Consider the following 27130-nt stretch of genomic DNA (forward strand, 5'->3'; position numbering starts at 1 on the left):
CACGGGCAATGTTTTGACAAACTTAAACAAAAGGAAATGCCGAAGAGCAGGGGCAGAGAACTCAGAAACACTGATTTTGGAATGAATGATCACATTAAAAATCCGACAATGTGATTTTCTGGATTTTTTTTCTCATTTTGTCTGTCATAGTTGAAGTGTACCTATGATAAATTACAGGCCTCTCTCATCTTTTTAAGTGGGAGAACTTGCACAATTGGTGGCTGACTAAATACTTTTTTGCCCCACTGTATGTATGTAGCCTTCCTAAAAAAATACATGAGGTTTTTACCTTGGTCAACATAAATAATAGTCCTATTTTTGCCTTTGACCGAAACACATTTAGATGCATCAGTAAATGATGGGCAAATGAACATTCAAGGATATAGTTTACTGAGAAGGGAAAGGAATCATAGATACTGTATAGTCTACTTAGAAGGGACAGGAATCATAGATATAGTCTACTTAGAAGAGACAGGAATCATATATATAGTCTACTTAGAAGAGATAGGAATGGTAGGGGTGTAGCACTGTACATTCAGAATCATATACCTTTAAAGAGGAGGTATGACCTTAATATATGTCAAATAGAGGAACTATGGGCTCAAGTACATCTGCCTCACCAGGCACCCATATTGGTTGGATGTGTTTATAGACCTCCTAGCTCTAAGGTGTCCTATCTGGATGACTTATGCACTGGGTTTGATCAGGCCACAGATAGCAACAGAGATGTATTTATCTTTTGTGAATTTTAATATAAATTGGAAGCATCATAATAATTCAAATAAAGCTAAATTGATGAGATATGCCCTAGAACTGTGGTTTGAAACAAATGATTAATGATACTACTAGATCATCAACTAAGTTGGGTCATCGTTCAGACACGTGCATTGATCTTATCTTCTGTAATATACCATTACAATGCTTAAAAGCCAGATCAATGCCAGTGGGCTGGACAGACCATAATATTGTGACCATAACCATGAACACCAAGGTTCCAAAGAAACCCCCTAGGATTGTGGTCAAGAGAAATTTTCAAACATTTAATCATGAGCTATTTGAAAATAATTTGGCTGCTGTACCCTGGGAGTTGATTTATCTAGAGGATGATTTAAATCACGCTACAGAATGTTTTATTGATTTGCTCACTGAGGTAATGGACTATCATGCCCCTATAAGAAAGAGAACAGTTGGGGCTCGCCCATCTCCATGGATTGATGATGAACTGGGTGAGGCTTTTTCTCAAAGAAATATGGCAAAAGTCTTAGCAGCCAAATCTGAACTAGTAATTGATTAACAGAATTATAGAACATTACGTAATTATGCAGTTAAATTGAATCGTAAGAAAAAAAACATTATTTTACAACAATGCTTTTATTGATTGTAAAAATGATTCTAAAAAGGTATGGAATACAGTTAAGGGCCTACTTGGTACATCTATCTCATCATGTCCATCTAGTGTGGAGGTTGACAATAACAACAATAACAAAACCAGCTGATATTGCCAATATTTTTGTAGATTTTTTTACAAAGAAAATTTGATTTACTGAGCAATAATGTAAACACACATTCTTCCAGACAAGCTACTGTCCAATGGATTGATGATCATATTATGAGCAATAAGACCTGCTCTTTTAGTCTGCAAATGGTGTCAGTGGAGGAGGTGTTAAACCTATTGATATCATTACCTGATGGTAAATCTACAGGTTATGATCTTATGGACAATTTTTTTACTTCACTGTGCTGCTCCCCAGATTGCAGCTCCACTGAAATGTTACGGTTTTCTTCCGTCGAAGGAGAGTCGGACCAAAATGCAGCGTGGTATTCTCGATACATATTTAATGAAGACGAAAAAACATACAATACAAAAACCGTAACGCGAAAACCTAAACAGTCTATCTTGTGCAAACACACACAGAGACAAGAACAATCACCCACGAAACACTCAAAGAATATGGCTGCCTAAATATGGTTCCCAATCAGAGACAACGAGAATCACCTGCCTCTGATTGAGAACCGCCTCAGGCAACCATAGACTTTGCTAGAACACCCCACTAAACCACAATCCCAAAACCTACGAAAAAAAACCATACATAAACAAAACACAAAATAAACCCATGTCACACCCTGGCCTGACCAAATAAAGAAAGAAAACACAAAATACTAAGACCAGGGCGTGACATGAAATACATATTTGATTGGTCACTGGAAAAGGGGATGTTTGCAAATGTATAGAAGCATGCTAAACTGTGTCCTATTCCAAAAGACAGCAAATAACCCATTACTCCTGCCAATAGTCGACCAATTAGTCTACTCCCTTCACTCAGTAAGATATTGGAGGGTATTGTGAGTAAACAAATATGGGAGTACATGGAAAAGAATGATCTGATTACAGCCAATCAGCATGCTTATCGCAAAAACCATTCCACTACCACTGCATTGGTTGACATGACTGACCAGTGGCTCAATGCTATGGATAATGGCAGGTTTGTGGGTGTACTATTCTTAGATTTTAGTGCAGCATTTGATTTAGTGGATCATGAAATAATTTTCACAAAATTAATGCATTATGGTTTTAAGGAGGTAGATATGACTGCTAATTGACAGGAAACAGTCCACCTATATCAATGGTTCATTTTCTTCCCCTCATGCTTTAAACTGTGGAATACCGCAGGGCAGCTGCCTTGGGCCACTTATTTATTTAATCAATACCAGCAACCTTCCTTATGCCTTAGCTGAAACTCAAGCTACTATATTTACAGATGATACTATAATTTATACAGCAAGACGATCGGTTCAACAGGTACAGCAAGCTTTACAAGGAGATTTGGAGAAAATCAGAGAGTGGGTTTGCCGGAACAAATTTGTTTTAAACACCAAGAAAACCAAAGTTATGTTGGTCTGTTCCACCAGGAAAAGGCCAACACAGCATGGGATACAATGAAGTATGGGAGGGGTACAAATTGAGGAAGTGTCAGAAACCAAACTACTAGGAGTGCAGCTAGACACCTGCTTATCATGGTCATCTCAAATAACTAATCTATGTAAAACAAAATATTAAAACAGCATGCACAATCAGAAGGATAGCTAAATATTTATCAGGAAACATTCTTAAGCAAATAACACAAGCGTTAATTGAGAGTCAGGTGAACTACTGTTCTGTGGTCTGTGGAAATGCATCAGCAAGTGAAATTAGGAGGCTGCAGATTGCTTTAAGGTGGAGATATGGTTATTCTGTTGTAGACATGCGCAATGCTCTTGGTTGGTCATCAATCAACAAGATAATTGAAAAAAAACATGCTTATTTTATTTCATAATATACACCATTTCAAACGGCCAAACTCTATTCACAACGGTATTCAGTTGGTAAGAGACAGACATTCAGTAAATACTAGGAATAGATTGTCCACCATCTGTGTGTTATCCAGACAGAAAAGAGAAATAGGCAAAAGAACATTTCGATTTAGAGCAATAAAGAAATGGAATAATTTAACTGAGCAAACCAGAAACCTTTCAATATATATATATTTAAACAATACTTCAAAACCATTTAAATATTATACAGAGGAACGTTGTGCTGGACTATGGTAGATGAAGAATCTATATTTTTAGATTTTTCGAGTATTTATCAGGTCAATATGTATTTATCGGGTCAATATAATATTGTGACCATAACCATGAACACCAAGGTTCCAAAGAAACCCCCTAGGATTGTGGTCAAGAGAAATTTTAAAACATTTATTCATGAGCTATTTCAAAATGATTTGGCTGCTGTACCCTGGGAGCTGATTTATCTAGAGGATCCTGTATTATGTCTGTTAGTAACAGTGTGTTAAACGTGAAAATGTGTTCGTATTATAAATTGTATTTTAATGTTTAAGGACTCTTGAAAGATTTAGTCCAATGAGGACTAAAAGAGATAACAATAAAAATCAAATCCCCTATGCAACTCGAACACGCAACCTTTGGATTTCTAGATGGTTGTGGTATATACGTCCAACCATGCTCCCCGACCAACCTCCACACTTTAGTTTCGGTCTTAAGTAACCAGACCGTAACCAGACCGTTATTCCATTTGTATCAAAATATAACATATCATCCTTAATGGAGGTGCAAAAATGTACGTAAAATAGCAAACGTCTATTTCATTTTGCCAGGCTGGCCTATAGCACATAACACATGCTGATAACATGTAATAGTGCATTCTATGCCGAACCCCATTTGTGTTGTTGCTTAGATTTGAGCCGTGACAGTGTGAGATACAGCAGGTCACCATAGCAAGGCTTCTGTAGCAGATCTGTGTTGGTATTAGCTCCTTGTGGGAGAGGAGGAGGAAATGGGAAAACATTGTCTCTAAAAATACATTCTACCTCCTGTCCACCATTTCATTATAGTTCACTGTCCTCGGCCTCAGCATCACGTTGGTGTTAGGTATCTTAGGCTTTCTGCTAGGTCAATGTGATGAGGTGCTATGGGAGTGGTTCATATGGTTTTAAAGGATATTAGAAGATAGAACCCCAAACCTCATCTTAATATCTAAAACAATCTGCAATGTTTAATACCGTTTCTACATTGTATTCTACAGTAATATTTATACTTCAATTCAATAATCTTCCAGGAACTCACAAATCTATTTTGTGTTGTGGTGAATCAGTTACAACTCTGTAAAGTGGAGGATTTGAGGGTCAAAGTATTCACTATGCCAGCTGCGGCCCTCTCTCTATCGGGAGTGGCAGCAGACAGACTGTAATTCAATAGGCTACTCTCTCTGATCTGAGCCTAGCGCTCCACAACAGGCCAGAGAAAGCACAGAAATCTGCCTTTTTGGCAGTTTGACGGTATTTGACAGTATTTTATGTTTTTGAATAATAAAAGTCCTAAATATGCTTTATGAGTAATTCAAGAATCTGGAGTTGCAAATTTCACATGATTTCAATGGAGATTTCTCCATTCTCATCTCTGATTTCGTAAGATACCGTTGCACAAATAACATACGTATCTAAGCCGGCACCCACACTGGTCCCAGGCTTTATTAGCTAGCTACGATAGTACATTTAGCAAGCTAGCTAGCCAGCTAACTAGCTATTAGCATTAGCGGCTACCACAATTTATTTTAGCCACAACTTGCTAAGAAAATACCAAATTGCAGACTGTAATTTGCAAACCGTAAGATACACAAATGAATAGTGTAATTAAACAGCACTGTCTGACCATGCAGACAGCAGAGTGAACAGCAAGTGAAGTGCTCTCATTACTCCATGGTCGAGTAACTAAGTGCTCTCATTACTCCATGGTCAGGGCAACAACGTGCTCTCATTACCCCATGGTCGGGGCAACAACGTGCTCTCATTACTCCATGATCGGGGCAACTAAGTGCTCTCATTACTCCATCGTCGAACAACAAAGTGCTCTCATTACTCCATGGTCGAGTAACTAAGTGCTCTCATTACTCCATGGTCAGGGCAACAACGTGCTCTCATTACCCCATGGTCGGGGCAACAACGTGCTCTCATTACTCCATGGTCGACCAACAAAGTGCTCTCATTACTCCATGGTCGACCAACAAAGTGCTCTCATTACTCCATAGTCAGGGCAACAGCGTGCTCTCATTACTCCATGGTCGGGGCAACAATGTGCTCTCATAACTCCATGGTCGACCAACAAAGTGCTCTCATTACTCCATGTTCGACCAACAAAGTGCCCTCATTACTCCATGGTCGAGCAACAACGTGCTCTCATTACTCCATGGTCGAGCAACAACGTGCTCTCATTACTCCATGGTCGGGGCAACAAAGTGCTCTCATTACTCCATGGTCGACCAACAAAGTGCTCTCATTACTCCATGGTCGACCAACAACGTGCTCTCATTACTCCATGGTCGACCAACAAAGTGCTCTCATTACTCCATGGTCGACCAACAAAGTGCTCTCATTACTCCATGGTCGGGGCAACAAAGTCCTCTCATTACTCCATGGTCGACCAACAAAGTGCTCTCATTACTCCATGGTCGAGCAACAACGTGCTCTCATTACTCCATGGTCGAGCAACAACGTGCTCTCATTACTCCATGGTCGGGGCAACAACGTGCTCTCATTACTCCATGGTCGGGGCAACAAAGTGCTCTCATTACTCCATGGTCGACCAACAAAGTGCTCTCATTACTCCATGGTCGACCAACAAAGTGCTCTCATTACTCCATGGTCGACCAACAAAGTGCTCTCATTACTCCATGGTCGACCAACAACGTGCTCTCATTACTCCATGGTCGGGGCAGCAACGTGCTCTCATTACTCCATGGTCGGGGCAACAAAGTGCTCTCAATACTCCATGGTCGGGGCAACAACGTGCTCTCATTACCTCATGATCGGGGCAAGAACGTGCTCTCATTACTCCATGGTCGGGGCAACAAAGTGCTCTCATTACTCCATGATCGGGGCAACAACGTGCTCTCATTACTCCATGGTCGAGCAACAACGTGCTCTCATTACTCCATGGTCGGGGCAACAAAGTGCTCTCCTTGAGTGACAGAGGGCAGGGCTTGGTAAGGGAAGTATCATGCAACAGGAGGAGAGGGAGGAAAATGACTCAAGTAGCAAACTCAATCAACTTTAAAAATGGACATTACACGTGCCGGAGATGCATATCACATGCATTGTTGCATCATCAGTGGGAGAGTTTTGGAATTCCTGAATTTACTGAGACCATAGACCATGGCCTCTGCCCAGTGGTGTAATGATTAGTATTTTGGGGTATCTGTACTTTACTTTACAATTTATATTTTGGCATACTTTTACTTTTACTTCACTACATTCCTATAGAAAATATTGTAGGTTTTTCTCCATACATCTTCCTTTGTTAAATTTTGAATGCTTAGCAGGACAGAAAAAAATTGAAATTCACGCACTTATCAAGAGAACACGTGGAACACGTGCCTACTGCCTATGGTCTGGCAGACTCAATAAACACATGCATCTTTTGTAAATATTGTCCTAGTGTTGGAGTGTGCTCCTGGCTATACGTACATTTTAAAAACAAGAAAATGTTGCTGCCTGCTTTGCTTAATATAAGGAATTTACAAGGAATCAATAAGTGCATCGATGAAGTCGTCCCCACAGTCACCGTACGTACATACCCCAACCAGATGGCATGGATTACAGGCATCATCTGCACTGAGCTAAAGGCTAGAGCTGCCGCTTTCAAGGAGAGGGACTCTAACCCAGAAGCTTATAAGAAATCCCGCTATGCCCGCCGACGAACCATCAAACAGGCAAAGCGTCAATACAGGACTAAGATCGAATCGTACTACACCAGCTCTTACGCTCGTCAGAAGTGGCAGGGCTTGCAAACCATTACCAACTACAAAGGGAAGCTCAGCCAAGAGCTGCCCAGTGAAACGAGCCTACCAGACGAGCTAAACTACTTCTATGCTCGCTTTGAGGCAAATATCACTGAAACATGCATGAGAGCACCAGCTGTTCTGGAAGACTCTGATCACGCTCTCCGCAGCCGATGTGCGTAAAACGTGTAAACAGGTCAACATTCACAAGGCCGCAGGGCCAGACTGTAACACCAAAGTGTTTTAAGCAGACCACCATAGTCCATATGCCCAAGAACAGTAAGGTAACCTGCCTAAAATGACTACTGACCCGTAGCACTCACGTCTGTAGCCATGAAGTGCTTTGAAAGGCTGATCATGGTTCACATAAACACCATTATCCCAGAAACCCTAGACCCACTCCAATTTCCATACCACCCAACATATCCATAGATGATACAATCTCTGTTGCACTCCACACTGCCCTTTCCCACCTGGACAACAAAAGGAAGGCCTGATCACTACAACGACGAGACAGCCTATAGGGAGGAGGTCAGAGACCTGTCCGTGTGGTGCCAGGATAACATGCTCTCCCTAAACGTGATCAAGACAAAGGAGATGATTGTGGAATACAGGAAAAAGAGGACCGAGCACGCTCCCATTCTCATCGATGGGGCTGCAGTGGAGCAGGCTGAGAGCTTCAAGTTCCTTGGTGTTCACATCACCAACAAACTAACATGGTCCAAGCACACTAAGACACTTGTGAAGAGGGCACGACAAAACCTATTCCCCCTCAGGAGGCTGAAAAGCTTTGGCATCGGTCCTCAGATCCTCAAAAGGTTCTACAGCTGCATCATCGAGAGCATCCTGACTGGTTGCATTACTACCTGGTAAGGCAACTGCTCGGCCCCAAGAACACAGTGGCCTCCATCATTCTGAAATGGAGACTAGACCTAGACTAGAGCTTTCCAGAGCTGGCACCCAGACAAACTGAGCAATCGGGGGAGAAGGGCCTTGGTCAGGGAGATGACCAAGAACCAATGGTCAATCTGACAGAGCTCCAGAGTTCCTCTGTGGAGATGGGAGAACATTCCAGAAGGACAACCCTTCTCTGCACCACCAATCAGGTCTTTTATTTGTAATACATTTTCAAAATTGTCTAAACCTGTTTTTGCTTTTTCATTATGGGGTATTGTGTGGAGATTGATGAGGAATAAAAACAATTTAATCCATTTTAGAATAAGGCCGTAACGTAACAAAATGTGGAAAAAGTCAAGTTGTCTGAATACTTTCCGAATGCTAAGAAACAGCCCTTTCAAGTACCACATCAATGCAATAGTACCACATCAATCAAATGGTAATCAGTCAAAATCACCTCTGAAAATGTGTATCTTTTATTGGCTTTTCCCTCAAAACAACAGTCATTCACACAACTTCATAATGAAGAGAAACATTTCATTGAGCATATTGACTCTTCCTTTTTAAGGATTGATCATCTGAAATCAGAATAGCAAAAGCCTTTTGACTGTGAATGAGTTATAGCCATTTTAGTGACTGGTGGTAATTTCCTGTAATTCCATGGAACGTTCTGTGATCAGACACCCTCTTATCTGGATAGTATATTAAACATATACAATGAGTGTACAAAACCTGAGCAACACCTGTTCTTTCCATGACGTAGACTGACCAGGTGAATCCAGGTGAAAGGTATGAACCCTTAACTATACATTGGGGCTGCAGGGTAGCCTAGTGGTTAGAGTGTAGAGGCGGCAGGGTAGCCTAGTGGTTAGAGTGTAGAGGCGGCAGGGTGGCCTAGTGGTTAGAGTGTAGAGGCGGCAGGGTAGCCGTAGTGGTTAGAGTGTAGAGGCGGCAGGTAGCCTAGTGGTTAGAGTGTAGAGGCGGCAGGGTAGAGCCAGGGTGGTTAGAGTGTAGAGGCGGCAGGGTAGCCTAGTGGTTAGGGTGGAGGGACGGCAGGGTAGCCTAGTGGTTAGAGTGGAGGGGCGGCAGGGTGGCCTAGTGGTTAGAGTGTAGAGGCGGCAGGGTAGCCTAGTGGTTAGAGTGTAGAGGCGGCAGGGTAGCCTAGTGGTTAGAGTGGAGGGGCGGCAGGGTGGCCTAGTGGTTAGAGTGTAGAGGTGGCAGGGTAGCCTAGTGGTTAGAGTGTAGAGGCGGCAGGGTAGCCTAGTGGTTAGAGTGTAGAGGTGGCAGGGTAGCCTAGTGGTTAGAGTGTAGAGGCGGCAGGGTAGCCTAGTGGTTAGAGCGTTGGACTAGTAACTGAAAGGTTGCAAGTTCATATCCCCGAGCTGACAAGGTACAAATCTGTCGTTCTGCCCCTGAACAAGCAGTTAACCCACTGTTCCTAGGCTGTCATTGAAAATAAGAATTTGTTCTTAACTGACTTGCCTAGTTAAATAAAGGTTAACTTTTTTTTAATTTTTTTTAATCATGTACATACTACCTCAATTGGCCCGACCAACCAGTGCTCCCGCTCATTGGCTAACCAGGCTATCTGCATTGAGTCCCTCCACCCGCCAACCCCTCTTTTTACGTTTCTGCTACTCTGTGTTCATCATATATGCATAGTCACTTTAACGATACCGACATGTACACACTACCTCAATCAGCCTGACTAACAGGTGTCTGTATGTAGCCTCGCTACTTTTATAACCTCTCTACTGTATATAGCCGGTCTTTTTACTGTTGTTTTATTTCTTTACCTACCTATTGTTCACCTGATACCTTTATTGCACTATTGGTTAGAGCCTGTAAGTAAGCATTTCACTGTAAGGTCTACACCTGTTGTATTCGGCGCACGTGACTAATAAACTTTCATTTGATATTGATGTCACTTGTTAAATCCCCTTCAATCAGTGTAGATGAAGGGGAGGAGACAGGTTAAAGAAATAATATTTTTTTAAGCCTTGAGACAATTGAGACATGGATTGTGTTTGTGTGCCATTCAGATGATGAATGGGCAAGACAAAAGATTTAAGTGCTTTTGAACGGGGTACGGTAGTAGGTGCCAGGCACACCAGTTTGAGCGTGTCAAGAACTGCAACACTGCCGGGTTTTAAACACTCAACAGTTTCCCTTGTGTATCAAGAATGGTCCTCCACCCAAAGAACATCCAGCCAACTTGGCAGAACTGTAGGAAGTATTGGAGTCAACATGGGCCAGCATCCCTGGGGAACGCTTTCGACACCTTGTAAATTCCATGCCCCGACGAATTGAGGCTGTTATGAGGGCAATATTATTAGTTTTGTACAAACATATTATACGTTTTATTTTGTCTTCAATTTGATAAGGAAAGACATACACAAGTAATATAATGTGAATAAAACAATAACTTTAGTGAAAGAATAAGGTTAAGAGAATACATTATCTCATTCAAACCTGAAAACAAAGTGCAAGCTATCATAACCATAACATTGTATACAACAATCACATTGTAATGTAAACGTAAATGGAATTACAAAATATTATAATATAATAAGACGTATAATAACAATAATTCGCTTTTACAACCTCAAATTCTTCTTACACACATTCCACTAGGCCTATAACCTAATACATTACACTAGGCCTATAACCTAATACATTCTACTAGGCCTATAACCTAATACATTACCCTAGGCCTATAACCTAATACATTACACTAGGCCTATAACCTAATACATTCTACTAGGCCTATAACCTAATACATTACCCTAGGCCAATAACCTAATACATTCCACTAGGCCTATAGCCTAATACATTCTACTAGGCCTATAACCTAATACATTCCACTAGGCCTATAACCTAATACATTACCCTAGGCCTATAACCTAATACATTCCACTAGGCACTAGGCCTATAACCTAATACATTCCACTAGGCCTATAACCTAATACATTCCACTAGGCCTATAACCTAATACATTCCACTAGGCACTAGGCCTATAACCTAATACATTCCACTAGGCCAATAACCTAATACATTCCACTAGGCACTAGGCCTATAACCTAATACATTCCACTAGGCCTGTAGCCTAATACATTCCACTAGGCCTATAACCTAATACATTCCACTAGGCCTATAACCTAATACATTCCACTAGGCCTATAACCTAATACATTCCACTAGGCCTATAACCTAATACATTCCACTAGGCACTAGGCCTATAACCTAATACATTCCACTAGGCCTGTAGCCTAATACATTCCACTAGGCCTATAACCTAATACATTCCACTAGGCCTATAACCTAATACATTCCACTAGGCCTATAACCTAATACATTCCACTAGGCCAATAACCTAATACATTCCACTAGGCCTATAACCTAATACATTCCACTAGGCCTATAACCTAATACATTCCACTAGGCCTATAACCTAATACATTCCACTAGGCCTATAACCTAATACATTCCACTAGGCCTATAACCTAATACATTCCACTAGGCACTAGGCCTATAACCTAATACATTCCACTAGGCCTATAACCTAATACATTCCACTAGGCCTATAACCTAATACATTCCACTAGGCCTATAGCCTAATACATTCCACTAGGCCTATAACCTAATACATTCCACTAGGCCTATAACCTAATACATTCCACTAGGCCTATAACCTAATACATTCCACTAGGCCTATAACCTAATACATTCCACTAGGCCTATAACCTAATACATTCCACTAGGCCTATAACCTAATACATTCCACTAGGCCTATAACCTAATACATTCCACTAGGCCTATAACCTAATACATTCCACTAGGCCTATAACCTAATACATTCCACTAGGCCTATAACCTAATACATTCCCTATAACCTAATACATTCCACTAGGCCTATAACCTAATACATTCCACTAGGCCTATAACCTAATACATTCCACTAGGCCTATAACCTAATACATTCCACTAGGCCTATAACCTAATACATTACCCTAGGCCTATAACCTAATACATTCCACTAGGCCTATAACCTAATACATTCCACTAGGCCTATAACCTAATACATTCCACTAGGCCTATAACCTAATACATTCCACTAGGCCTATAGCCTAATACATTCCACTAGGCCTATAACCTAATACATTCCACTAGGCCTATAACCTAATACATTCCACTAGGCCTATAACCTAATACATTCCACTAGGCCTATAACCTAATACATTCCACTAGGCCTATAACCTAATACATTCCACTAGGCCTATAACCTAATACATTCCACCACTAGGCCTATAACCTAATACATTCCCAGGCCAATAACCTAATACATTCCACTAGGCAATAACCTAATACATTCCACAAGGCCTATAACCTAATACATTCCACTAGGCCTATAACCTAATACATTCCACTAGCCTATAACCTAATACATTCTACTAGGCCTATAACCTAATACATTCCACTAGGCCTATAACCTAATACATTACCCTAGGCCCTAGGCCTATAACCTAATACATTCCACTAGGCCTATAACCTAATACATTCCCAGGCCAATAACCTAATACATTCCACTAGGCCTATAACCTAATACATTCCACTAGGCCTATAACCGAATACATTCCACTAGGCCTATAACCTAATACATTCCACTAGGCCTATAGCCTAATACATTCCACTAGGCCTATAACCTAATACATTCCACTAGGCACTAGGCCTATAACCTAATACATTCCACTAGGCCTATAACCTAATACATTCGACAAGGCCTGTAGCCTAATACATTCCACAAGGCCTGTAGCCTAATACATTCCACTAGGCCTATAGCCTAATACATTCCACAAGGCCTGTAGCCTAATACATTCCACAAGGCCTGTATCCTAATACATTCCACTAGGCCTATAGCCTAATACATTCCACTAGGCCTATAGCCTAATACATTCCACTAGGCCTATAACCTAATACATTCCACTAGGCCTATAGCCTAATACATTCCACTAGGCCAATAACCTAATACATTCCACTAGGCCTATAACCTAATACATTACCCTAGGCCTATAACCTAATACATTCCACTAGGCACTAGGCCTATAACCTAATACATTCCACTAGGCACTAGGCCTATAACCTAATACATTCCACTAGGCCTGTAGCCTAATACATTCCACTAGGCCTATAGCCTAATACATTCCACTAGGCCTGTAGCCTAATACATTCCACTAGGCCTATAGCCTAATACATTCCACAAGGCCTATAACCTAATACATTCCACTAGGCCTATAACCTAATACATTCCACAAGGCCTGTAGCCTAATACATTCCACTAGGCCTATAACCTAATACATTCCACTAGGCCTATAGCCTAATACATTCCACAAGGCCTATAACCTAATACATTCCACTAGGCCTATAACCTAATACATTCCACTAGGCCTATAGCCTAATACATTCCACTAGGCCTATAACCTAATACATTCCACTAGGCCTATAACCTAATACATTCCACTAGGCCTATGTATGTACAGTATATCTATGTACGTGTCCTGTGAGGGTGTGATTGTACCTGATCTCAGTGACAGAGCTGTCATAATTGTGAGAAATCTTTCAGGTCCAGTTGAGGTACCTCACGGTGACATAATTCACTTTTAGTCTCTGCGCCGAAACTCACTCCTACTGATGACCCATAGCGTTCAGTCGTTACTTTGGCAATTCAAGATGGCGCTACCAATACCTCTTTCTTTTCCCTTTATTTAACTAGGCAAGTCAGTTAAGAACAAATTCTTACTTACAAAGTTTGCCTACCGGGGAACAGTGGGTTAACTGCCTTGTTCAGGGTTTTTACCTCGTCAGCTCGGGGATTCAATCTAGCAACCTTTCGATTATTGGTCCAACGCTCTAACCACCGGGCTACCTGCCGCTCCTAATAAATGTTGTTCAAGAATACAATACTGAAAATATAGACGTTTCTATGTTACAAAGCACGTGTTTAGGGTTAGTGGATTGGATCTCTTTCCTCAGCGTAACTTCTTGAAGTGTTTCCTTTCCCCTTTAACAAGCCAAACATTGAAATATCCTTATTGAAGGTAAAGTAAAAACCCAAACCGGTCCGCGCATCAATACCGGTGTATATAGTAAAATACCTGGCATCCACAGATGTCTGGCTCAGTCTTGAGGAGAAGATGGTTATGACATTATAACAGATAGTCACCTACACAGCCACAGAACAATTTAGCATTAGGAATCTTTATGAGCAAATTGTATTTATGAGTAGAACGAGAGCTTCAACTGTCCATTTTTAATTTGACCACAAGTAACATTCTGGGTCACAAAACTTTTTAAAATTGTTTAAGGTGTGTCTTTTGACTCTTTTTTTTGTGTGTGCTTTGCTTGATCTTTTTCAGGAAGAAATGTTGTGAGGGGTTTAAGTTTGTGCTGGGCCAGTGCATTCCTGAAGGTATGGAACCGTTCCCAATCTGCATCCCAAATGGCACACTATTCCCTACAGAGTACACTACTTTTGGCCAGAGCCCTATGGCACCCTATTCCCTACATAGTACACTACTTTTGGCCAGAGACCTATGGCACCCTATTCCCTACAGAGTACACTACTTTTGGCCAGAGCCTTATAGCACCCTATTCCCTACATAGTACACTGCTTTTGACCAGCCCCGTACTGCACTGTGTAGGGAATAGTGTGCTATTTGGGATGCAGATTTATGTCTTTCTTTGGTCTTTCTTGTGTGTTTGCTTAGATATTTTTTTCCCTGGTGTTCATAGGTTTGTGTCTCTGGTTTAACCCATAAACCATTAGATTGATATGCTGTTATTTTAACCTTCCTGTAATTTTAACCTTCCTGTAATTTTAACCTGCCTGTAATTTTAACCTTCCTGTAATTTTAACCTGCCTGTAATTTTAACCTTCTTGTCATTTTAATCTTCTTGTTATTTTAACCTTCTTGTTATTTTAACCTTTCTGTTATTTTAACTTTCTGTTATTTTCACATTTCTGTTATTTTAACCTTCCTGTTATTTTAACATTTCTGTTATTTTAAAATTTCTGTTATTTTAACCTTTCTGTTATTTTAACCTTTCTGTTATTTTAACCTTTCTGTTATTTTAACCTTCCTGTTATTTTAACCTTTCTGTTATTTTAACCTTCCTGTTATTTTAACCTTCTTGTTATTTTAACCTTCTTGTTATTTTAACATTTCTGTTATTTTAACCTTTCTGTTATTTTAACCTTCCTGTTATTTTAACCTTTCTGTTATTTTAACCTTTCTGAAAGAGCGTAAGAAAGCATGCTAGGTGTTTAGTTTTAAAGTACAGTTATTTCATTACTGTTGGATTTTGTTAAACCTCATATTCTGTTACAATGAGTCCATTAGCACATGCCGTCTCAATTTGTGTTAAAGCGTTTTCTTCGACCGTAACATGTGATTATCATATTGTTATGAAAGGCATCATTCGTCTTACTAAGTATTCAGTGACTGGAGACTTCAATTCTATTCAACTTTTATTGGTCCTCCAATTACTAACGTGCTTTAATTAAGACATGAGAGACAATGACTTCAAAGTGCAGTGTCATAAACATCGCTAATAAGTATGAAATCATGTGCTAAAAGCAGGAACTGGAATCAGACCTATGCTTGATCGCTCTATTCATACATAACTGGTGCCATCTAACCTGGTCCCAGATCTGTTTTGTGTTGTTTTAGGCCAACCGTAGGAGATGCCAGGACAGCACAAACAGATCTGGGACCAGGTTAGGTGCCGTCATAGTGCAGTTAGTCAGTCCTAGCTGTGTTTGTAAAACGGAGTAATATCTCTATACCAGTCCTAGCTGTGTTTCTGATAGAAGCGTCTATGTGTGTGTACAGATTATGATGTGTGTGTACAGATTATGATGTGTGTGTACAGATGATGTGTGTGTACAGATTATGATGTGTGTGTACAGATGATGTGTGTGTACAGATTATGATGTGTGTGTACAGATTATGACGTGTGTGTACAGATTATGATGTGTGTGTACAGATTATGATGTGTGTGTACAGATTATGATGTGTGTGTACAGATTATGATGTGTGTGTGTACAGATTATGATGTGTGTGTGTACAGATTATGATGTGTGTGTACAGATTATGATGTGTGTGTACAGATTATGATGTGTGTTCACAGATTATGATGTGTGTGTACAGATTATGACGTGTGTGTACAGATTATGATGTGTGTGTACAGATTATGATGTGTGTGTACAGATTATGATGTGTGTGTACAGATTATGATGTGTGTGTACAGATTATGATGTGTGTACAGATTATGATGTGTGTGTACAGATTATGATGTGTGTGTACAGATTATGATGTGTGTGTACAGATTATGATGTGTGTGTACAGATTATGATGTGTGTGTGTACAGATTATGATGTGTGTGTACAGATTATGATGTGTGTGTACAGGTTATGATGTGTGTGTACAGGTTATGATGTGTGTGTACAGATTATGATGTGTGTGTACAGATTATGATGTGTGTGTGTACAGATTATGATGTGTGTGTACAGATTATGATGTGTGTGTACAGATTATGATGTGTGTGTACAGATTATGATGTGTGTGTACAGATTATGATGTGTGTGTACAGATTATGATGTGTGTGTACAGATTATGATGTGTGTGTACAGATTATGATGTGTGTGTGTACAGATTATGATGTGTGTGTACAGATTATGATGTGTGTGTACAGATTATGATGTGTGTGTACAGATTATGATGTGTGTGTACAGATTATGATGTGTGTGTACAGATTATGATGTGTGTGTGTACAGATTATGATGTGTGTGTGTACAGATTATGATGTGTGTGTACAGATTATGATGTGTGTGTACAGATTATGATGTGTGTGTGTACAGATTATGATGTGTGTGTACAGATTATGATGTGTGTGTACAGATTATGATGTGTGTGTACAGATTATGATGTGTGCGATGGCGCCCCCTGTGAACAACAGTGCACGGACCACTTTGGACGGGTCGTGTGCACCTGTTACCCTGGTTACCGCTACGACCGGGAGCGACACCGGAACAGAGAGAAGCCATACTGCCTGGGTGAGACCTGGTCCCACACATAGAAATAGAATGTACATTCTAGTAACTATATTTCTATGGTCCTACGCCCCTGTATTAACACAGTCACCGAGCAAAGATAACCATGGCCAAGTACTACTACTCAGGTATGGCCTCCAGTAAGTGTTGTACCCTCTCCAGCTACATATTCAGCTACATTTTCAACAAAATATTCAGCTACATTTTCAACAAAATATTCAGCTACATATTCAACTACATTTTCAACAAAATATTCAGCTACATATTCAGCTACATTTTCAACAAAATATTCAGCTACATATTCAGCTACATTTTCAACAAAATATTCAGCTACATTTTCAACTAAATATTCAGCTACATTTTCAACTAAATATTCAGCTACATATTCAGCTACATTTTCAACAAAATATTAATCTACATTTTTAACAAAATATTAATCTACATTTTTAACAAAATATTCAGCTACATTTTCAGCAAAATATTCAGCTACATTTTCAACAAAATATTCAGCTACATTTTCAACTAAATATTCAGCTACATAGTCGGCTACATTTTCAACAAAATATTCAGCTACATTTTCAACAAAATATTCAGCTACATTTTCAGCAAAATATTCAGCTACATTTTCAACAAAATATTCAGCTACATTTTCAACAAAATATTCAGCTACATTTTCAACTAAATATTCAGCTAAATATTCAGCTACATAGTCGGCTACATAGTCAACTAAATATTCAGCTACATTTTCAACTAAATATTCAGCTACATTTTTAACTAAATATTCAGCTACATATTCAGCTACATAGTCGGCTACATAGTCAACTACATATTCCGTAATATATTTCACTTTGAAGTCCTTTTTTGTTTCAGTGTTGTTATTTTAGTAGCATTCTCTCACAGGCTTGGACACTGGCAGTCTCACATTTCATTTTATTTCAAATGGCACTTCTCATGATAGACCGCATTAAGAATACAACAAGTTGAACAAGCCCTTCTTTGTGTTTTCTCTTTCTTTCTCCTCTTTCTTCACCACCCCCCTCTGTTTCTCTTTCTCTACCCTCTCTCGCCACCTCTTTCTTTCCCCCTCTCTCGCCACTCCCCCCTCCTCTCTCTCCTGTCACCAACCCCTCTCTCTCTTGCTCTCTCCCCTTCGCTCGCTGCCTCGCTCTCTCTCCCTATCTCGCCGCCATCCTCACTCTCTTTCTCACCGCCACCCCCTCTCTCTCCCCCTCTCTCACCACCACCCCTGACGCCACCTCTTTCTCTCTTTCTCTTTCTCTCTCTCTCTCTCTCTCTCTCTCTCTCTCTCTCTCTCTCTCTAGACATGGATGAGTGTGCCAACAACAACGTGACAGTGTGCTCTCAGGTCTGTCTGAACTCTCCAGGGAGCTACAGGTGTGAGTGTGAGAAAGGCTTTTTCCTGGAAGAGGATGGGAAGACCTGCACCAAGGGGGAGAGAGGTGGAGGGGGAGTGAGGGAGGGGGGAGAGGGAGGGAGGGGGAGAGAGGTGAGGGGGAGAGGGAGGGGGGAGAGAGGGAGGGGGAGAGGGAGGGGGAGAGAGGGGGGAGGGGGGGGGGGGAGGGAGGGAGGGGGGAGAGGGAGGGGGAGAGAGGGAGGGGGAGAGGAGGGGAGAGGGAGGGAGAGAGGGAGGGGGAGAGAGAGGGAGGGGGAGAGAGGTGAGGTGGGAGAGAGAGGGAGGGGGAGAGAGAGAGGGAGGGGGAGAGAGGTGAGGGGGAGAGGGAGGGGGAGAGAGGGAGGGGGAGAGAGGTGAGGGGGAGAGAGAGGGAGGGGGGAGAGAGGGAGGGAGGGGGAGAGAGGTGAGGGGGAGAGAGAGGGAGGGGGGAGAGAGGTGAGGGGGAGATTTTTTTTGGCTGACATTTTTTCCTGGTTATTCCTTTCCAGGCCCTCTGAGTAGGAATGCTATTCTAGGATCAGGTCCCCTCTGCCCATATAAATGATTCATTATGATCTAAAAGGGGAAACTGATCCTAAACCAGCACTAGTACTCTGAGATGCTTTCTGAACACAGGCCCTGAAGGCACGTCTGACAGTGATTTAATATTTTTTTTTACCTTTATTTAACTAGGCAAGTCAGTTAAGAACAAATTCTTATTTACAAAGACGGGCCTACACCGACCAAACCCGGACAATGCTGGGCCAATTGTGCGCCGCCCTATGGGACTCCCATTCACGGCCGGTTGTCATAGAGCCTGAATTAGAACCTGAGTGTCTGTAGTGACGCCTTTAGCACTGAGATACAGAGCCTTAGAACACTGTGCCACTCGGGAGAGGACCCTAGGCTGCATCCCAAATGACACCATATTCCCTATATAGTGCACTACTTTAGACCAGAGCCCTATGGATCCCTATTCCCTATATAGTGCACTACTTTAGACCAGAGCCCTATGGATGCCTATTCCCTATATAGTGCACTACTTTAGACCAGAGCCCTATGGATGCCTATTCCCTATATAGTGCACTACTTTAGACTAGGGCCCAGAAGTACACTACATAATCAAATCTAATTTTATTGGTCATGTGCCGCTGAATACAACAGGTGTACACTTTACAGTGAAATTCTTATGGCTATATACAAGGAGCACGGGTTCTGAGTCAGTGTGCGGGGGTACCAGGTAGTTGATGTGATTGAGGTAATACTGACTGGTCAATCTGGAGATATATATGTGTGTATGTGTGTATATAGGGTCTAGTGAGTGTGCATAGAGCCAGTGCAAAACAACTTAGATAAATAAATAATAGAAGGGGTCAATGTAAATTGTCTGGGTTGTGATTGGATGGCTTGGGGGTAGGGTATAGGGAATAGGGTGTCATTGGATGGCTTGGGGGTAGGGTATAGGGAATAGGGTGTCATTGGATGGCTTGGGGGTAGGGTATAGGGAATAGGGTGCCATTGGATGGCTTGGGGTAGGGTATAGGGAATAGGGTGCCATTGGATGGCTTGGGGGTAGGGTATAGGGAATAGGGTGTCATTGGATGGCTTGGGGGTAGGGTATAGGGAATAGGGTGTCATTGGATGGCTTGGGGGTAGGGTATAGGGAATAGGGTGCCATTGGATGGCTTGGGGTAGGGTATAGGGAATAGGGTGCCATTGGATGGCTTGGGGGTAAGGTATGGGGAATAGGGTGCCATTTGATGGCTTGGGGGTAGGGTATAGGGAATAGGGTGCCATTGGATGGCTTGGGGGAAGGTATGGGGAATAGGGTGCCATTTGATGGCTTGGGGGTAGGGTATAGGGAATAAGGTGCCATTTGATGGCTTGGGGGTAGGGTATAGGGAATAGGGTGCCATTTGATGGCTTGGGGGTAGGGTATAGGGAATAAGGTGCCATTTGATGGCTTGGGGGTAGGGTATAGGGAATAGGGTGCCATTTGATGGCTTGGGGGTAGGGTATAGTGAATAGGGTGTCATTTGGGACGTAGTAGTCTACAGACACTTGGCATCCATTATAGATCACATGATCCTATTTCAGAAGGAGTCTCTCTCCCAACGCGAGCCGCCCCCTTCACTCCTGTTCTAGTTTGATTTGCCTCAAACAAACAGCAGAAAAAGAAGAGCTGCTGCAGGTTTTTTTTTAGTAGGTTAGTAAAGGAAGTGATCATGGTTTGGTCATTCGCAACTTCCTCTGGTTCCTGTTAGATTATCTAACGTTAAAGTCACACTGTGTGTCTTACTGAGAACAGTTAGGCACACACACACACACACACACACACACACACACACACACACACACACACACACACACACACACACACACACACACACACACACACACACACACACACACACACACACACACACACACACACACACACACACACACACACACACACACACACACACACACACACACACACACACACACACACACACACACACACACACACACACACACACACACACACACACACACACACACACTCACACACACACACACACACACACACACACACACACACACACACACACACACACACACACACACACACACACACACACACACACACACACACACACACACACACACACACACACACACACACACACACACACACACACACACACACACACACACACACACACACACACACACACACACACACACACACACACACACACTCACACACACACACACACACACACACACACACACACACACACACACACACACACACTCACACACACACACACACTCACACACACACACACACACACACACTTTTGGCTGTGAGGTTAATCCACAACCCACCTTGCAGCAGTGTAATACATCTAGTCTTCACTTCTCCAAAACATAAAGAAAATCTCTCAAAGCAAAGCTGACTTCATCTGGTTTTGGGAATAGCCTGCCTTGCAGCCTAGGGTTGTGCAAGTACCCCACCATCATTAAAGTGGTGGTTTTTTATGTTCCCTTGAAAAGAGTGTGCAGTTAACCTGGGAGGGAGGGAGGGAGGGAGGGGGCTGGTGGGAAAACCCAACAACCTTGATGTGTGAGCTTGATTAAAGGTATTCTGTGGGTCTTTGCTGAAAAGTAATCATAGCCATGCCTTTCACCTGTGCTGCGATCCACTGAGATCTATCAGCAACATAATATTGTGGGGAGCAGGGTGTGTGGTCTTTACACCACAGCCCCCCTACTCCCCTGTCTACGTACTGTACTCCCCTGTCTACCTACTCTACTCCCCTGTCTACTCTACTCTACTCCCCTGTCTACTCTACTCTCCTATCTATCTACTCTACTCTCCTGTCTACTCTACTCTACTAACCTGTCTACTCAACTCCCCTGTCTACTCTACTCTACTCCCTGTCTACTCTACTCTACTCCCTGTCTACTCTACTCTACTCCCCTGTCTACTCTACTCCCCTGTCTACTCTACTCCCCTCTACTAACCTGTCTCTACTCTACTCCCCTGTCTACTCTACTCTACTCCCCTGTCTACTCTACTCCCCTGTCTACTCTACTCTACTCCCCTGTCTACTCTACTCTACTCCCCTGTCTACTCTACTCTACTCCCCTGTCTACTCTACTCTCCTGTCTACTGTACTCCCTGTCTACTCTACTCTCCTGTCTACTGTACTCCCCTGTCTACCTACTGTTCTCCCCTGTCTACCTACTCTACTCTCCTGTCTACCTACTCTACTCTCCTGTCTACCTACTCTACTCTCCTGTCTACCTACTCTACTCTCCTGTCTACCTACTCTACTCTCCTGTCTACCTACTCTACTCTCCTGTCTACCTACTCTACTCTCCTGTCTACCTACTCTACTCCCCTGTCTACCTACTCTATTCCCCTGTCTCCCTGCTCCCCTGTCTCCCCGCTCCTGTCTCCCTGCTCCCCTGTCTCCCCACTCCTGTCTCCCTGCTCCCCTGTCTCCCTGCTCCCCTGTCTCCCTGCTCCTCTGTCTCCCTGCTCCCCTGTCTCCCCACTCCTGTCTCCCTGCTCCCCTGTCTCTCTGCTTGGCTCCCTACCTTCATAGTCATGCCCTTCACCTGTGCTGCAATCCACTCTCTATCAACAAAACCACACTGTGTGGAGTCAAGCTATAGATCACCACAGATCACAGCAGAGAGTCAAGCTATAGATCACCACAGATCACAGCAGAGAGTCAAGCTATAGATCACCACAGATCACAGCAGAGAGTCAAGCTATAGATCACCACAGATCACAGCAGAGTCAAGCTATAGATCACCACAGATCACAGCAGAGAGTCAAGCTATAGATCACCACAGATCACAGCAGAGAGTCAAGCTATAGATCACCACAGATCACAGCAGAGTCAAGCTATAGATCATCACAGATCACAACAAGGCATGTAGTCTAGACTCTATACCACCCTCCCCTGCCTGCCCCACAGCCCCACCACATTGCCTTTGATCTCCACTGATAGCAGCAAGGCATGTAGTCTAGACTCTATACCACCCTCCTCTGCCTGCCCCACAGCCCCACCACATTGCCTTTGATCTCCACTGATAGCAGCAAGGCATGTAGTCTAGACTCTATACAACCTTCCTCTGCCTGCCCCACAGCCCCACCACATTGCCTTTGATGTCCACTGATAGCAGCAAGGCATGTAGTCTAGACTCTATACCACCCTCCTCTGCCTGCCCCACAGCCCCACCACATTGCCTTTGATCTCCACTGATAGCAGCAAGGCATGTAGTCTAGACTCTATACCACCCTCCTCTGCCTGCCCCACAGCCCCACCACATTGCCTTTGATCTCCACTGATAGCTGCAAGACATGTAGTCTAGACTCTATACCACCCTCCTCTGCCTGCCCCACAGCCCCACCACATTGCCTTTGATCTCCACTGATAGCTGCAAGACATGTAGTCTAGACTCTATACCACCCTCCTCTGCCTGCCCCACAGCCCCACCACATTGCCTTTGATCTCCACTGATAGCTGCAAGACATGTAGTCTAGACTCTATACCACCCTCCCCTGCCTGCCCCACAGCCCAACCACATTGCCTTTGATCTCCACTGATAGCAGCAAGGCATGTAGTCTAGACTCTATACCACCCTCCCCTGCCTGCCCCACAGCCCAACCACATTGCCTTTGATCTCCACTGATAGCAGCAAGACATGTAGTCTAGACTCTATACCACCCTCCTCTGCCTGCCCCACAGCCCAACCACATTGCCTTTGATGTCCACTGATAGCAGCAAGGCATGTGGTCTAGACTCTATACCACCCTCCCCTGCCTGCCCCACAGCCCCACCACATTGCCTTTGATGTCCACTGATAGCAGCAAGGCATGTAGTCTAGACTCTATACCACCCTCCTCTGCCTGCCCCACAGCCCCACCACATTGCCTTTGATCTCCACTGATAGCAGCAAGGCATGTAGTCTAGACTCTATACCACCCTCCCCTGCCTGCCCCACAGCCCCACCACATTGCCTTTGATGTCCACTGATAGCAGCAAGACATGTAGTCTAGACTCTATACCACCCTCCTCTGCCTGCCCCACAGCCCAACCACATTGCCTTTGATGTCCACTGATAGCAGCAAGGCAGGTGGTCTACGATATTGGCTACTCAGCCCTCCTGCTCCCAAGCCCCCCACACCAAACACAAACACATACAGCTCCATTACATATTTACTAGAGCAGCTTCCTCCTCCCTCTAGGATTTCCAGCCACCCGTTACACTAGGGTACAGGTACAATGTGTTACGGCATATATATATATACACTGCTGGATTTGGATGTCTGGATTTGGAGTCACACTCAAAATTAAAGTGAAAAACCACACTACAGGCTGATCCAACTTTGATGTAATGTCCTTAAAACATGTCAAAATGAGGCTCAGTAGTGTGTGTGGCCTCCACGTGCCTGTATGACCTCCCTACAACGCCTGGGCATGCTCCTGATGAGGTGGCGGATGGTCTCCTGAGGGATCTCCTCCCAGACCTGGACTAAAGCATCCGCCAACTCCTGGACAGTCTGTGGTGCAACGTGGCGTTGGTGGATGGAGCGAGACATGATGTCCCAGATGTGCTCAATTGGATTCAGGTCTGGGGAACGGGCGGGCCAGTCCATAGCATCAATGCCTTCCTCTTGCAGGAACTGCTGACACACTCCAGCCACATGAGGTCTAGCATTGGGAGGAACCCAGGGCCAACCGCACCAGCATATGATCTCACAAGGGGTCTGGGGATCTCATCTCGGTACCTAATGGCAGTCAGGCTACCTCTGGCGAGCACATGGAGCCTCTGGCGAGCTGTGCGGCCCCCCAAAGAAATGCCACCCCACCCCACACCATGACTGACCCACCGCCAAACCGGTCATGCTGGAGGATGTTGCAGGCAGCAGAACGTTCTCCACGGCGTCTCCAGACTGTCACGTCTGTCACATGTGCTCAGTGTGAACCTGCTTTCATCTGTGAAGAGCACAGGGCACCAGTGGCGAATTTGCCAATCTTGGTGTTCTCTGGCAAATGCCAAACGTCCTGCACGGTGTATATATATATATATATATACTGTATATGCCAGTCACTCATCCTTCTAGCTTCAGCCGTTTTCTCTTAGGGTAAACTTTTAGAAAAAATGTGCTATCTAGAACCTGAAAGGGTTATTCGGCTGTCCCCATAGGAGAACCCTTTGAAGTACCCTTTTTGGTTCCAGGTAGAAGAACCCTTTCCACGGAGAGTTCTACATGGAACCCAAAATAGTTATATCTGGAACCCAAAAATGGTTCTACCTGGGACCAAAAAGGGTTCTCCTGTGGGGACAGCCGAAGAACCCTTTTGAAAGACACTATGGCTTGAGTCCCAAATGTCTCTATACAGTGCACGACCCACAGACTTTAGTCTAAAGTAGTGCACTATAAAGGGAATAGGGTACCATAGGGCTCTGGTCTAAAGTAGTGCACTACATAGGGAATAGGGTACCATAGGGCTCTGGTCTAAAGTAGTGCACTATAAAGGGAATAGGGTTCCATAGGGCTCTGGTCTAAAGTAGTGCACTATAAAGGGAATAGGGTGCCATAGGGCTCTGATCTAAAGTAGTGCACTATATAGGGAACAGGGTTCCATAGGGCTCTGGTCTAAAGTAGTGCACTATAAAGGGAATAGGGTTCCATAGGGCTCTGGTCTAAAGTAGTGCACTATAAAGGGAATAGGGTGCCATAGGGCTCTGGTCTAAAGTAGTGCACTATATAGGGAACAGTGTTCCATAGGGCTCTGGTCTAAAGTAGTGCACTATAAAGGGAATAGGGTTCCATAGGGCTCTGGTCTAAAGTAGTGCACTATAAAGGGAATAGGGTGCCATAGGGCTCTGGTCTAAAGTAGTGCACTATATAGGGAACAGGGTTCCATAGGGCTCTGGTCTAAAGTAGTGCACTACATAGGGAATAGGGTACCATAGGGCTCTGGTCTAAAGTAGTGCACTATAAAGGGAATAGGGTTCCATAGGGCTCTGGTCTAAAGTAGTGCACTATAAAGGGAATAGGGTTCCATAGGGCTCTGGTCTAAAGTAGTGCACTATAAAGGGAATAGGGTGCCATAGGGCTCTGGTCTAAAGTAGTGCACTATATAGGGAACAGGGTACCATAGGGCTCTGGTCTAAAGTAGTGCACTATAAAGGGAATAGGGTGCCATAGGGCTCTGGTCTAAAGTAGTGCACTATATAGGGAACAGGGTTCCATAGGGCTCTGGTCTAAAGTAGTGCACTATAAAGGGAATAGGGTTCCATAGGGCTCTGGTCTAAAGTAGTGCACTATAAAGGGAATAGGGTACCATTTGGGACACAGGCTATTTGGGACTATTTTTCTTTGTTTAACATACTTGCAGCATTCGTAGACGGACGAAAGATTTCCCCTCAGATTTTGCCACAGATATCTCTGTTTCTGAAATATTTTTTTACAGACTGGTGACACAGATGTGTTTTTATTGTCACACCTTTCAAATAGTAAAAGAGCAATGACTAGTTACAGGGCCTTCAGAAAGTATACATGCTCCTTGACCTATTCTACATTTTGTTGTGTTGCAGCCTGAATTCAAATTCAAACCTACACACAATATCCCATAATGACAAAGTGAAAACAGGTTTTTAGAAATGTTGAAAATTCTCCCTACAGAAATATCTCATTTAAATACACTAAAGTATGGGGTCACTTAGAAATGTCCTTGTTTTTGAAAGAATACTCATTTTTGGGCCATTAAAATAACATCAAATTGATCAGAAATACCAGTGTAGACATTGTTAATGTTGTAAATGACTATTGTAGCTGGAAACGGCTTATTTTTAATGGAATATCTACATAGGCGAACAGAGG

General features: G+C 43.1%; 1 protein-coding gene across 1 annotated transcript in view; it reads left to right on the forward strand.

Moving 5' to 3' along the window:
• Positions 1-27130, forward strand: part of ccbe1 (collagen and calcium binding EGF domains 1) — a 126699-nt gene that overhangs the window by 64549 nt on the left and 35020 nt on the right. The window contains exons 3-5 of the mRNA XM_042326471.1: positions 14644-14696; positions 17208-17342; positions 18662-18799. Coding sequence (XP_042182405.1) covers positions 14644-14696; positions 17208-17342; positions 18662-18799 — 326 coding nt within the window. The remainder of the gene's footprint in view (positions 1-14643; positions 14697-17207; positions 17343-18661; positions 18800-27130) is intronic.

Source organism: Oncorhynchus tshawytscha, linkage group LG09 (assembly GCF_018296145.1).
Source record: "Oncorhynchus tshawytscha isolate Ot180627B linkage group LG09, Otsh_v2.0, whole genome shotgun sequence".
Lineage (NCBI taxonomy): Eukaryota > Metazoa > Chordata > Actinopteri > Salmoniformes > Salmonidae > Oncorhynchus > Oncorhynchus tshawytscha.